Below are 15,419 nucleotides of genomic sequence, written 5' to 3' on the forward strand. Positions count from 1 at the left end.
ATTTGAAACTTTGAAACTGAACTAATCACAGATATAGTTTTGTCAGATGTATTAGAAACATTACTAATACCATCATCTGATTTGCTTGAGCTTTCTCCATCAACCACAATGATGTCAGGTACTGATAGGTTTAATATTGTGACATCTGAAGTATTTAGAACTGAATTCATCACAGAGATGATTTCATCAGATATATTTGAAACATTACTACTACCATCATCAGACCTGTTAGGTTCTTCTCCATCACCCACATTGATGTCTGCTACTGATAAACTTAATATAGTAACCCCAGAAATATTTGAAACTGAAGTCATCACAGAGATTGTTTCATCAGATATATTGGAAACATATTTACTATCATCACCAGATCAGTTGATTATTGTAACATCAGAAATATTTGAAACTGATGTCATCACAGAGGTAGTTTCATCCCATATATTGGAAACATATGCACAACCATCACCAGATCAGTTGGTTATTATGACACCTGAAATATTTGAAACTGAACTAATCACAGATATAGTTTTGTCAGATGTATTAGAAACATTACTAATACCATCATCTGATTTGCTTGAGCTTTCTCCATCAACCACAATGATGTCAGGTACCGGTGGGTTTAATATTGTGACATCCGAAGTATTTGGAACTGAATTCATCACAGAGATGATTTCATCAGATATATTTGAAACATTACTACTACCATCATCAGACCTGTTAGGTCCTTCTCCATCACCCACATTGATGTCTGCTACTGATGAACTTAATATAGTAACCCCAGAAATATTTGAAACTGAAGTCATCACAGAGATTGTTTCATCAGATATATTGGAAACATATTTACTATCATCACCAGATCAGTTGATTATTGTAACATCAGAAATATTTGAAACTGATGTCATCACAGAGGTAGTTTCATCCAATATATTGGAAACATATGCACAACCATCACCAGATCAGTTGGTTATTGTGACACCTGAAATATTTGAAACTGAAGTAATCACAGAGATATTTTCGTCAGATGTATTAGAAACATTACTAAAACCATCATCCGATTTGCTTGAGCTTTCTCCATCAACCACAATATTGTCAGGTACTGATGGGTTTAATATTGTGACATCTGAAGTATCTGGAACTGAATTCATCACAGAGGTGGTTTCATCAGATATATTTGAAACATTACTACTACCATCATCAGACCTGTTAGGTCCTTCTCCATCATCCATATTGATGTCTGCTACTGATGAACTTAATATAGTAACCTCAGAAATATTTGAAACTGAAGTCATTACAGAGGTAGTTTCATCAGATATATTGGAAACATATTTACTATCATCACCAGATCAGTTGATTATTGTGACATCTGAAATATTTGAAACTGATGTCATCACAAAGGTAGTTTCATCTAATATATTGGAAACATATGCACAACCATCACCAGATCAGTTGGTTATTGTGACATCTGAAATATTTGAAACTGAATTGATCACAGAGGTAGTTTCTTCAGATGTATTTGAAAGATTACTACTACCATCATCTGATTTGCTTGAGCTTTCACCATCAACCACAATGATGTCAGGTACCGGTGGGTTTAATATTGTGACATCTGAAGTATTTGGAACTGAATTCGTCACAGAGGTGGTTTCATCAGATATATTTGAAACATTACTACTACCATCATCAGATATGTTAGGTCCTTCTCCATCATCCATATTGATGTCTGCTATTGATGAGCTTAATATAGTAACCTCAGAAATATTTGAAACTGAAGTCATCACAGAGGTAGTTTCATCAGATATATTGGAAACATATTTACTATCATCACCAGATCAGTTGATTATTGTGACATCTGAAATATTTGAAACTGAATTGATCACAGAGGTAGTTTCTTCAGATGTATTTGAAATATTACTACTACCATCATCTGATTTGCTTGAGCTTTCACCATCAACCACAATGATGTCAGTTACCGGTGGGTTTAATATTGTGACGTCTGAAGTATTTGGAACTGAATTCGTCACAGAGGTGGTTTCATCAGATATATTTGAAACATTACTACTACCATCATCAGACCTGTTAGGTCCTTCTCCATCATCCATATTGATGTCTGCTACTGATAAGCTTAATATAGTAACCTCAGAAATATTTGAAACTGAAGTCATCACAGAGGTAGTTTCATCAGATATATTGGAAACATATTTACTATCATCACCAGATCAGTTGATTATTGTGACATCTGAAATATTTGAAACTGATGTCATCACAGAGGTAGTTTCATCCAATATATTGGAAACATATGCACAACCATCACCAGATCAGTTGGTTATTGTGACATCTGAAATATTTGAAACTGAATTGATCACAGAGGTAGTTTCTTCAGATGTATTTGAAATATTACTACTACCATCATCTGATTCGCTTGAGCTTTCACCATCAACCACAATGATGTCAGGTACCGGTGGGTTTAATATTGTGACGTCTGAAGTATTTGGAACTGAATTCGTCACAGAGGTGGTTTCATCAGATATATTTGAAACATTACTACTACCATCATCAGATATGTTAGGTCTTTCTTCATCTTCCACATTGATGTCTGCTACTGATGCGCTTAATATAGTAACCTCAGAAATATTTGAAACTGAAGTCATCACAGAGGTAGTTTCAACAGATATATTGGAAACATATCTACCATCATCACCAGACCATTTGTTTATTGTGACATCTAAAATATTTGAAACTGAAGTCATAACAGAGGTAGTTTCATCAGATATATATGAACCATGTCTACCATCATCACCTGACCTTGAGCTTTCTCCATCAATCATTTTGATGTCTTTATTAGATGATTTTACTATTGTGACATCTGAAATATTTGAGACTGATATCATCACAGAGGTAGTTTCATCAGATATATTGAAAACATATTTACCATCATCACCTGACCGTGAGCTTTCTCCATCAACCATTTTGATGTCTGTATTAGATGATTATATTGTTGTGACATCTGAAATATTTAAAACTGAATTCATCACAGAAAAGCTTCCTTCTCCAACATATAATACACACAAATCTACTCTTGTATCATCGTATTTTAATTCACCTGACCATTTAGCAACATTAACAATTCGCCAGATAGAGGGGTCTATTCTGGACACTAATCAAACTCCATCTGATTTTGCTGAGACTTTTACTAATATTGTCACATCAGAAATACTAGGAACAGGTGAGCATATCCTGTCCTTGTTTGATACATGTTATAGTATTATCATAGATTCTATATACAGACGGATAGGCAACACTACATGTATATTCCTTGATCATAGGTGCGTAGGTAATTGATTTTCCAGGAGCGTACTAGCACCAGCGGGCATTTTAAGGATACACACAGCTGTGAAGCTACATTCTGTAAGTGGGCTTAAGTGGATAGGCCTAGCTATTTACACAGATCCTGACAATTTTAATATTGATAATTCAAATTATTTATCGTACCTGATCATGTACAATATGTTTATATATCTATCTATTCAAGACAATAGGACGCTACCAGTTCCATGGTGCCAACTATTTCTAGGCCTAACTACTAGCAGAGTGGTATAGTCCGCGACCCACAGAGCTACCAACCGCTATGCGCTGAACAAGAACGGAAAGAACAAAATCATGATTGATGATATTAAACTTTACAGTTAAAGCTTTTACTAATATAGGAATGTTAAGTTGTTATTAAATAAGAAAATACCGTAATCCCAGGATGATGACCTGTCCTATTCTGTCTTAATGCACATGAAAATGTAGGCCTATTTATGCAGAGCACGGAAAAACTCATTTCATCAATGCACTGTACTGTACCTGATTGATTCGTAGGCCTCAGCCGAAATGATACAAATTAAATTAATATAACTATATATTTTTATTTTGAGTTCAACCAAAAAAATAAATTATAATAATTTAAAAAAATAATATCACGGACAATTAATCACGCCTATTATTACCTAATAAGTCGCATATTATAATTAATTTTACACCCCGAACGGTGATTACACATGTGACCCAACTTTACTACAGAGTAATACATCACCGATCTACACACACCCAATATTCCTTGAAAAACTTCTGACTGCATTTAATACGGTGTAATTGATTATGTGCTAATTACCGTAAATCACAGCGAAATTTGTATATAAATTGTTTTACATATACAGGTTAATAACTCATTATATTAAACAGAATATTAGCAGATTCTAAGATACACATTTTAAGTTATTACACCATTGAAATGCAATTCACTTACTGATATTATAAAGCAAACATTGAAAATACACCTGAAAATTTTGTTAAAATTCGCGCAATTTTATTCAAACTGCCTTGAAATTGATACCACTTTATGACTTTAACAGCTACCAACATTATGAAATAAAGACTATAATATATAGGCTTTTATATCTTCCCCTGATGTTTTACCATTCTGAACAATAGGTGGCGTCCTTTCAAAGCTTCAAACGCTGCCTGTGGTGAGGTACAAATCTCGGCCGAGGCAATTATCCAATTAGCAAAGTATGTAGTGTTGTAGGGATAGGATCATGGCAGCCAGTGGAGATCGTTTTTTATTCGTCTGTATATAGGATCTGTGGTATTATATAGACCTATCTATACATACTCACACTTTATGAGATTACTAATATAACTGTCAGTATTAATGTAGGAACTACGTTAATAATGTAACCCATCAAGATACTTATAGTTTAACTATTATTTTAATAATAATTATTATTATTTCAGTTTTTCATGAAGCACATTTAGTCTAATGTGATTATATTAACCAATAGATTACAGCCAATTAAATAGGACATTTCGGTCAAAAATACTTCCAAGTTTATGCCCTCATAGGTGATCATTTCCATGTCAACAGAACCTGCATCTCCAAGCTTTTATTCATTTGATACCATGGAAACTGAATTCATTACCACAGTCATATCAGCAATTGATAGCAAGGTAGCATTTGGTCCAGACACTTCATCTGACACTCATAAAACTCCTAAGGTAAGGTAGTATGAAGGTCGGCTGGAAATCACATTGCTTGTACAGGCCCATGACCAGGATTTCTATGTTTCGCCAAACCCCTCTCTTTATCTCTGATAAACCAATACTCCCCCTCTTCTAAAATCTTTACAACAACAAACAACAATGGCTTCAGCTCCAGGGTGTTTCTTTTAGACTCCCCCTCTGCGGCCTTGGACCTAAAGTTTGCTCTCATAGGAAACTCCCCTGGTTAAGGGCCTGTTTGACATGATTGTGTTGGTTTAATGCTTGGGTTTATTGATTGTTCTTGTTTCTTTTAATTTTATTGCATGATTATCGGCATGAATGTTGCAAATGGTTGTGCTAATATTTTGTTATGTTTGCCATTGAATATATTGACAGTATTAAATTTATTTTATTTTCATTATATGGTTGAATATCTAGGGCATGATGAATAGTGTATAGTTACCCTTCCCAGTACAGTTCAAACTGAAGTTTCTGCCCACTTTTACAGTATGCATAGATATACTCCCTCCAACTAAAAACTTGCGTTTCAATTTTTTATTTGTGTACTCTGATAATAAGTTGATCTTTTTTAAATGTAATTTAAATTTATTAATCATTTTAAAGATTTTTCTAGATCTTAGATTTACATAAAACAATATACTGTAGCGTATTTTGGTCAATTTGAAACTATTTTGAAATTATAATGAGACAGAATTTCTTGATTCTCCTAAAAAAGAATGTGGCCATTTCATCAGCTAATTGATGAGGAACCGATTTTTCTTGTTCTGATTTTTAAATGAGAAATAATGACATATCATATCTACTGTTATTTTATTCTTCAACTTTTGAATTAGCTCAATACTGACAGTATATTTGCATTATGACATAATGTAGTTACTTTAAATAATTTATTTATCAATACATTTTTATATGTCAGTAAATGGTAGCGCCATGATTCTCTCTATTATTTCACTTGTTTATGTTCCAGATTAAAATTTGATATGAAATTTAATTAATGCATTTCTGATTTATACCAACCATGTAGACAAAACCAGTGATACTTTAATATGGTTTTATAGTTTTGTTTTGGTTGTTGCATCTGAGCATGAGTCATTTTCAAAGGATTAATATTGTAAAAACACATGTTAGTTAACCAAAGTGTTTTTGAAAAAGAAAGTATTAAAAAGTTTTAAATTAATTGTAGTCTTGTGATGATCATGAATTTAGTTAATAAACAGAATGCACCTTAATCAGCAGTTGTTACCTTATGTAGTGTGTTGAGCGTTGAGCATGAAGTTGTTTCCTGGTAAACAAATAACTGTGCTTTCAATCTTCTGAATCTTGGTGAACATGTATTATGGTTTAAAAAACAAATTTAATCACACATCCAACAACAAATTTGCTTGTCAGATATAACATGACAATTTTTGGTTTTCTGTAAAACAAGCAAGCTACAGTTCTGCTTTTAATTGATTTTCAACATTTTTTCAGATGTCGGAAGCAAATTACTCAAGCCTTGGCTTAGAAAACTGGACAGCAATACAGTCTACAGTTGACATATATGAGACAAGTTATATTACCATTGAAGATACAAGTACACTGTCCATCAGTGAAGAATCTTACTTGACAAGTATGGAAAAGACACAAACAAGTACTGTGGAAGATCCCTGTCTCTTATACACATCTAGATGTGTATAAGAGACAGAGATAGCACCATATTTGTAACACAATCTGAATTTACTGTCGAAGAAAGTTATATTGATGCTTCAGAATCATTAGATATTCCTTTGTCTAGTATAGCAACACCATCGCTTACAGTTGATGATTGGTCCGCTATTCATGAGTCTGACTCTATTTTCACTGAGATCATAATTGAAACTATTAGCATGACAGACAGTTTAGAGGCATTTACAGTTGATGTCAATGAAACTGTATCTGCTGTAGAAATGACATCAATCATGCCTAATCATGCCTGGCAAAGTCTAGCCACTGAATTGTATTCAACAGAATCTGTGTCATATATGTTTGAAAGAGTCACAGATATTTATTCATCAGAATGGAGCACCATATTTGTAACACAATCTGAATTTACTGTCGAAGAAAGTTATATTGATGCTTCAGAATCATTAGATATTCCTTTGTCTAGTATAGCAACACCATCGCTTACAGTTGATGATTGGTCCGTTATTCATGAGTCTGACTCTATTTTCACTGAGAACATAATTGAAACTATTAGCATGACAGACAGTTTAGAGGCATTTACAGTTGATGTCAATGAAACTGTATCTACTGTAGAAATGACATCAATCATGCCTTTTTCAACAGTGAGTCCTGTAGAGATGACCTCAAATGTGAACCTTTCATATTTATCAACAGACTCATACACACCTTCAGTATTGGACTTAAAATCATCAGAGGTTGTGTATGATTCCACATCTTTTTACTATACAGACATAATTGAGGTAACAACAACTTATGATTCAATCACAACAAAAGTTCTGGATGTAGAGGAAGCCACCTCAGTTGTTTTTCTTACAACAATTTCTGCATATGTTACAGAAAGCACAGTGGTATCTGATGATCTTCAAACATTATTTTCATCATTAATTACTGAATATGAAACAGAGGCTGTGACACTGGGCTCATCAGGTATTATTCCAACTGCAGAATTATCTATGCCAATGCTGTCAGTACAAATCTCTGAAGATCTTTCATTATTTACTGAATATGAATACTCAACAGAAGTGCTAACTTTGGAACCATCAGATATTGTTTCAACTTTAGAATTAACATTTACTCCACTGTTGGTAGTAGATACACTAGGTTCATCAAGAGCAACCACTATTGCAGAGACTGTGTATTCAACTAAATTTGCGGATGTTTCTTCACCAACATTCACAATAACAGACAGCTCGATATACGATGAACTTTCTACATTCATTGTGGTAACATCTAGATTTGAACTTGATGCAACTATAGATTTTTCAAGTTCTCTAGTTACATCAACTGACCTGTCTCTAGCGGACCCTTATGTATCTTCTCTACAAGACATGTCTCCTTCTTTTATGTTGTCAGACACAGATGCTGTCCTTGAACTGTCACATTCCATCTCTCTATCTGGATCAGAGATATCATCTAATATTTACGAGACTGTTGTATCTACAGAAATGTATCCATCATCACAATACTTAAGTCATGCAATTTCGCAATCATCAGTATTGTCATCATTTGAAGTGAGTCATCTGACCACATCATTTGATTTAAAATCAGAATCAATTGATTTTTATGAATCATTTTCTACTCAAATAGAATCATTAGCATTTTCTTCTGTATCACAATTTGATGCATTAACATCACTTTCTAGTACATCAGCAATTAATTCATTTAGCACCAGTAAATATGCAAGTTCATCTTTAATAACAAATGATGCATTGAGTCAATTATTTTCAAGCTCTGTATTTCCAACGGAATCACTGGAATCTGAAAACATGGGAATGATCTCTACTGCATCAGTACCAAGTATAGGCTTATCAATGATGTCCTCACTTGATCAAGTAGCTACTGAAACTCTTGAAACTACCAGTTCAGTATTTCCATCATCTTCAATATTGTCTGCCACTCCTACCCCTTCAATGATGTTTAATGCATCAGAGGTATTCCTTAATACAGGCAATTTTATTACTATACAAGAAACTTTATCTATGTATCCTTCTTCAAGTATAAGCTTACCAATGTTGTCATCACTTGATCTAGTGACTCAAGAAACAAAAATTTCAGTGTCTTCATCATCTTCAATGCTAACTGCTACTACTACCCCGTCAATGTTGTTTACTGCATCAGAGGAATTCCTTAATACTGGCAGTAGTATTAATTTACAGGAAACTGTATCAGTATATCCTTCTTCAAGTATAGGCCTACCAATGTTTTCATCAGTTGATCTAGTGACTCCTGAAACAACAACTTCAGTGTCTTCATCATCTTCAATGCTGTCTGCCACTACTACCCCGTCTATGTTGTTTACTGCATCAGAGGAATTCCTTAATACTGGCAGTAGTATTAATATACAGGAAACTGTATCAGTATATCCTTCTTCAAGTATAAGCCTACCAATATTTTCATCACTTGATCTAGTGACTCCTGAAACAACAATTTCAGTATCTTCATCATCTTTAATGCTGTCTGCTACTCCTACTCCATCAATGCCAACTACAGAACCACCAGACACAACATCACAATTACCAGCAGTACCAATGGAAGAACAGCTTATAATAGTATTAAATGTTGATGAGAACACTGATGTGCAGTCATCAACATTTCAACAGGAGCTTAGCTATGATCTTGAAGAACTTTACATTAAGGGAAAACAAAATGTTGCATCAAGAAGGAAGAGGAGAGCCTTGGGTAGAGCAGATTATATGCAAAGTGTAGTGAAAGATGATTTTCTTTTCTATGGTATAAATATAAACCAAAACATAGAGAAGAGAGATAAGATGGTGCCTTACAAACTCAGAAGAAAAAGAAGAGAAACCCAAGACCCAGATGCCAACATTGAAGTTGTTGTGAGTATGAATATAAAGTGAAATACCATGAAAAAGCCAACTATGGGCAAAAGCATATGTCCCAAATATATAGTTTATAAAATAAAAGGGCTGATCAATCATTAATCTGAATAAGATCTCCCTTCATATGCCTACTGTTTTTCCATTCTTCCTTCATTTACTTCCTATAATAACCCATTTCTACTCCATATATGATCAATTTGTATATTGTTTCTTTAATTATTTTCAATAAATTGTGTTCATTCTTTTTAATATTTCTGCTTTAGTTATTCTGCCATTACTTCCAATATCCCTTTCTGCTCGCATTATATCAACCCCAGTTTCCTCTCTCTCTATTTAGAAATGTGTTACTATGTCCAATGAACAATAATACTATAACAGTTTTTTTCTTATATAGTTAAGCAGTGTCACTAGAGATGGTAGCACTCGTGCTAATGTGATTTATTATGTTGTTGATAACTCGGCAGTGTCAGCAGAAACTGCACTGAATGCATTTAATCAACTAAACCAGAGTGATTACGAAAGTATAATACCATATACGGTAAAGTACTCAATATATTTTCTATGTTTGTAACTTAATTTGGCCTACCTCATCATGGAGAACAATTTCTTTACTTTGTATTAAATCATGGAATAAGTTATATTTATTATATATTATATTTATTTAATTCATTTTTTGGTATTCAGTGTTTACAATTAAGCAGCAACAAAAGTTGTTGACAACATAAACATAAAAATTAATCAACTAATACAAAAACGGGAAAAGAAATTATGCCAAGGACTGTATTATGCTTTATTTTTATTTTAAAGGTCGTTGCAATTCCAACCTATGCGGTTCCCCGTGTAACAACGACCCCTGTAATAACAACCCGAATTCCAACAAAAGAACCTCATGCTTCTCACAATGATCAACTGGTGATGCTGATGAATGTCAAAGTAAATGAGGAACCTAGTATTGATGATCTGGAAAATAATCTAGAAATATTGTACATAAAAGCTGAGGAAGGACAAAAGAGGAGAAGACGCGCAGTTGGTCTACCAGATATTAGCAGTGTTGATTATATATTTGACAGATCTTCGTTGACTAAATTTCTAATGGGAGACAAAATTCATAGCCGTTCAAGAAGAAACGTAGAGGATCCAAGTGAATTGTATGAAGTTTATGTACGTTGACTTGTGCTTTATTTTGTTCATCTTCAGTGGTTCCAAGTTGTTTTAAAGATGTATTGTCCTAGGCTAAATACCAAAAAAATCATAAAAATATTTGTTGAAATTAACTTGCCCATTTTGAAGTAACATAAAAGTTATCAACTTGAACATAGACATTAGTGTATTTTAAAAATATATACCCATCAGTTTACAGCGAAAAATTATAGAAACACTTCCAGTTACTGGAAGTGTTTTATTATTTTTATTATAATTTTTTGGTTTAAAAATCAGGGTACACATTTTTTTAATTCAATAATTTTTATGCACAAGTTAATAATTTGGATGTTATTGCAATATGAGCAAGTTTATTTCAAAATTATTTTTTATGATTTTTTGACATTAGCTAGGGACAATGCATCTTTAAATTTATTTATTTATTTATTTATTTATTTTGCTTGACATGGTGATACCCATCACTAGCTGACGTCTGAGAGACAATTTATAATACAGTAGTAAAAACAATGCCATGTAAATATAATGAATTTGCATTGAGGTGGGTTAGTTTTCCAGGTATTAATACATCTTTTCTTGCTTCGATATTTTTTAATGATTTTAATATATTCATTTACAGCCTTGGGCTCTTAGTTTGTAATTAGTTGAATTAATATATGTGGCAAAGACAAGCCAAAACCAGTCACTCGTCGCAAAAATTGATTTTGAGTTATTAATACAGCGTTAAAGAGTAAAATAAGAGCTATAAAATGGTAAAAAAATCATTAAAATCCGACATTTCCTTATGAAGTTACAAGCATTTAAGCATACAGCTGTTTATAGAATAATATATGAGAAATCAGCCTTCAAAGTTTATGATTTCAGACATTTCTCATGCAGAAACTATCATAAAATCATTAAAAAGTGTTGTTTTAACATTGAAATTGAGAAAAATAACAGCACAGCATGATGTATAGATACATAAACCTTAGTTTAGTGAAATAAAATAGATTTTTAAAAATTTTATATTCTAGCATGTTTTTGCTATTATCTCTGCAACACAATTTGCGACAAGTGACTGGTTTGGTTTGTCTTTGCCACATATGAAGAAAATATAGGGCAAACTGGCGACGCACCGTTGTAAGGCTCATAGCTTGAATAAGCTGTATCGGCCCAGAGAGAGAGAGATGAAGAAAATACACTAGGAATATATTTAATGTTTTACTTAGGTCCTTGATGCTCGTACTGTACAAATACAGTTAAATGCAAAACATTAAAATGTAAATTTAAATAAGTATAAAGACATCACTGTTATCAACATCATCATAATACATTCAAGACTCTTTTTATTAATATGTGATTTGTATTTTTTTTATATAGGTCACAGATTCACGAAGAACAACTGATACTCCGGAAGAGGTGTATGTCCAGTTTTTTGTGTATGCTAACAATGGTGTTGTTGAAGGAAAAACAGCTTTGGAATTATATGAAAGTCTCACTACAGCAGAAATGAGTGCACAATTAAAATATGAGGTAATATTTTAAGTTTATTTATGATCTACTGTATTATTATAATTTTTTAAAATGGTAATAAAAATTATGGTGATTGTATTGATGAGGATGATTATGATTGTGTTGACAAAATGGTGGTATTTATAAATTTCTATTCTAAAATTAATTAAAAAACAAATTCTAAATAGTTTCCTAATGTACATACTTATACTTGAAATTAACAGTTTATTTGTCCATTTTAGAATAAATATCAACACCCTCTATGCTCACTACACTTTACACATGTGCACACTATCTTCTTTGTTTGGTATTGATTGGAATGATTAATTCATTAAATAGTGCCTAAATATTACTAAGATTTTTCTTTTTATGACCAGCTGAAATAATATGCTTTATGACTGCATTACTAATTATTTCCTGACATGCTAGAAGTCTGTGCTCTTGCAATATATGAATACTTGAGACTAGTACTTTACACAGCTGCTTAAAGTCTATTCCAATAAAAGCAACCTGTGATTTTGTATTTTTACACACAATGGATTATTTAAAATGAATAATTTTTTTTTTAAATCTAGCGGTATAAAAGTGAAAGTGTATTTTATAAACATAATCAAAATATGTAACATGGCATACTTTTGCAATTACTATTAAGGGGACACCTTTATGGCCAAACAAAATTTCCCCTTAATTGGTAGTGTTAAATAGGATTAGCCATATATCTGTCTCTTATACACATCTAGATGTGTATAAGAGACAGCTGTAATATTTTTAATAGGGATGTCTGAATGGGGGGGGGGGGTTCTACTATATTATAACTCAGCTGTACTTCATGCTATATTTATTTTGATGTGTTTACTAGGTACTGAGCATCGCACTGTTGATAGAGCCACCAAATTTCCTGCCATTCTGGATAGCTCTCGGAATAATCTTACCCCTGTTGCTGTTCCTGCTTATTGCCATGACGATATATTTCTTCTGTAATAAGAGAAGAGGAAAAATGGAAATAACATCATTGGTAAGAAGAATATTAGTTGCTGATTGTTCATATAATTTTTATTATAATTAATATTTTCATTGCGATAACTGTCTTGTTGACAGTTGTTAAAAAGCACCTGTAGATACATTTTCTAATCTTTATTGTTCTGGTAATGTTCTTATTTATAAATTTTGTGTAATTTATAACAATTAAAGTACATGTACAGCATTAATCAACAGTTCATAAATTAAAACATAAAAACATAATTATTCCTAATAACACAAATTTCAAGTCAGAAAGGTGGCTTTAACATACCTTGTAAAAGTATAAGACGGACCTGTTAACTCAAAAACAACAATGATGGATTAAAAATGATGTTGTTTATACTTATTAGTAATAAATTCATTATTATTGCTGTTATTATTAATCATTTAGGCTGTATGCACAACATATGGCTCCTTTCCAAGTTTAATTCATATAAAAAAGTAAAGGTGTTTTAATTCTATTTCTCTCTTATATCAAAATCTAGAAATAATAATTCATTATGAAATGTTTGATTCACAAAAAGAAAAGATATATCTTAGTTGCTAGTATGTAAGTATTATACAGTATTGACCTTTGACATGTCAAACATGTAGATTAACTTGTCCTTGTTTAAGACTTACATCCTTAATCCTATCTACTTCAATACTATACTTGTTTTTTTTTTTTTTATTAAATAGAAGCATCATATTTTACTCAATCGATTTGCTAAACATATGGTAAATGGAATATTTATAAAATGAAAATGCAGTTTGTGAGATTTGGAAATAAACAATTAATAATGATTGCATATATCGTTTAATATGTTTTTGTTGATATAGTATATTAAGTATATTTTTTTAACTTTTAACCAGCAATTCTGCTGGTAAACTATGAGCATTCTCATTGGGTACACAACAAGTTTCAGTTAGTTAACTGAGGTATGAGGCCAAGTTGTTATTTATTGGTTTTCACTTTAAGTACAAGATGTTGTTTACTGTACAATTCAATTGATGTAAATGAAATTTCATAAGAAAATATAATTCTTGATGCTGGATTTTTGTTTGTTAATATACAGCAACTTTCACATACCGTAACCCATTTAAATATATTCAACTGTGACAGTTACAGAATTTATGAATATTATCTTGCATATGACCTATTGAAAATGCGAACAAAAGATAGAATTTATATTTCATGTATTGTTTAATTATTTATTTTATTTTTGTAAATAATCATTTCAATACGATGGTCTCCCAAGAGCTTAGATAACTTACACTGTTCATGTTGACAAGAAGTAAATTTAGATATGACATTAATACATTAACAAAAACTTTGTTTAATATTTAAAATTCACTTGTTTGATAATATGTGACGACAAAAAAATACCCATGAATTTACTATGAGGAGCCAATTTTAAGGTTAGTTTGATTTGAAGCTCAATGACAAGATAATATAATCCACTATAGAGAACTAAAAACTTGCTGTTTATAAAATATACGACAATACATATATAGTTCAATATCAGCTTTAAAAAGTTGCAATACGATAAATTATTATATTTAGGTGACCTTACTAAAATACAGTGTACAACACTGCTTCTCATGTGTATGACTGAAATTCCAGATTACTTTGAAATTGATTCAAAATGAAAGCAATTCTCAACTAAACTTAAGGATCACATTTACAGCCTTAACTAATTTTAATAGTTTGTGTTTTAGATATATATTATTATTATTATTAATATTATAATTATTATGTAACAGTAATTGTATGTTTAGTTGTCGGCACATGTTTGTGGATTTCCCATGAAAGTGATGATTTTTAAGTGAAAATTACCGGAATAACTAAATAAAATTAAATGAAATGATTGATGATATTTTATATTTTTATTCTGATCGTGATCCTTTTATTTCTGAAGTTAACACTGAAGCCACAATTATTTCATCTTGATATTTCCCTTTCAATAGGATACTGTGGATCGTGCTGTATCTGCTCTGGAATTAGGTAGTTTTAAGATCAATGTTGACCGGGGTAGAATAATCACTAATGAGACAAGCTTTAACGAACCTAGAATAATTACACCAAGGTATCGAAATGGAAAACACAAACGTTCAGTTGAAATAAGGTTAGTTTCAAATAATACTCTACATAGGCCTATTCGTAATTACCTAATAATTACCAGATTCCTT

The 15,419-nt window shown here is 31.9% G+C and overlaps 1 protein-coding gene across 1 annotated transcript in view; it reads left to right on the top strand.

Moving 5' to 3' along the window:
• The first annotated feature begins 15 nt into the window (after positions 1-15).
• Positions 16-15,419, top strand: part of LOC117105568 (mucin-3A-like) — a 29,184-nt gene continuing 13,780 nt past the window's right edge. Inside the window, exons 1-9 of the mRNA XM_033246746.1 lie at positions 16-3,220; positions 4,904-5,034; positions 6,511-6,688; positions 6,721-9,578; positions 9,976-10,119; positions 10,389-10,742; positions 12,099-12,251; positions 13,090-13,245; positions 15,198-15,355. Coding sequence (XP_033102637.1) covers positions 109-3,220; positions 4,904-5,034; positions 6,511-6,688; positions 6,721-9,578; positions 9,976-10,119; positions 10,389-10,742; positions 12,099-12,251; positions 13,090-13,245; positions 15,198-15,355 — 7,244 coding nt within the window. The 5' untranslated portion in view covers positions 16-108. The remainder of the gene's footprint in view (positions 3,221-4,903; positions 5,035-6,510; positions 6,689-6,720; positions 9,579-9,975; positions 10,120-10,388; positions 10,743-12,098; positions 12,252-13,089; positions 13,246-15,197; positions 15,356-15,419) is intronic.

The sequence above is a fragment of the Anneissia japonica genome, unplaced genomic scaffold, assembly GCF_011630105.1.
Source record: "Anneissia japonica isolate Jap-2015-1 unplaced genomic scaffold, ASM1163010v1 scaffold287598_len761594_cov195, whole genome shotgun sequence".
NCBI classification, from domain to species: domain Eukaryota; kingdom Metazoa; phylum Echinodermata; class Crinoidea; order Comatulida; family Comatulidae; genus Anneissia; species Anneissia japonica.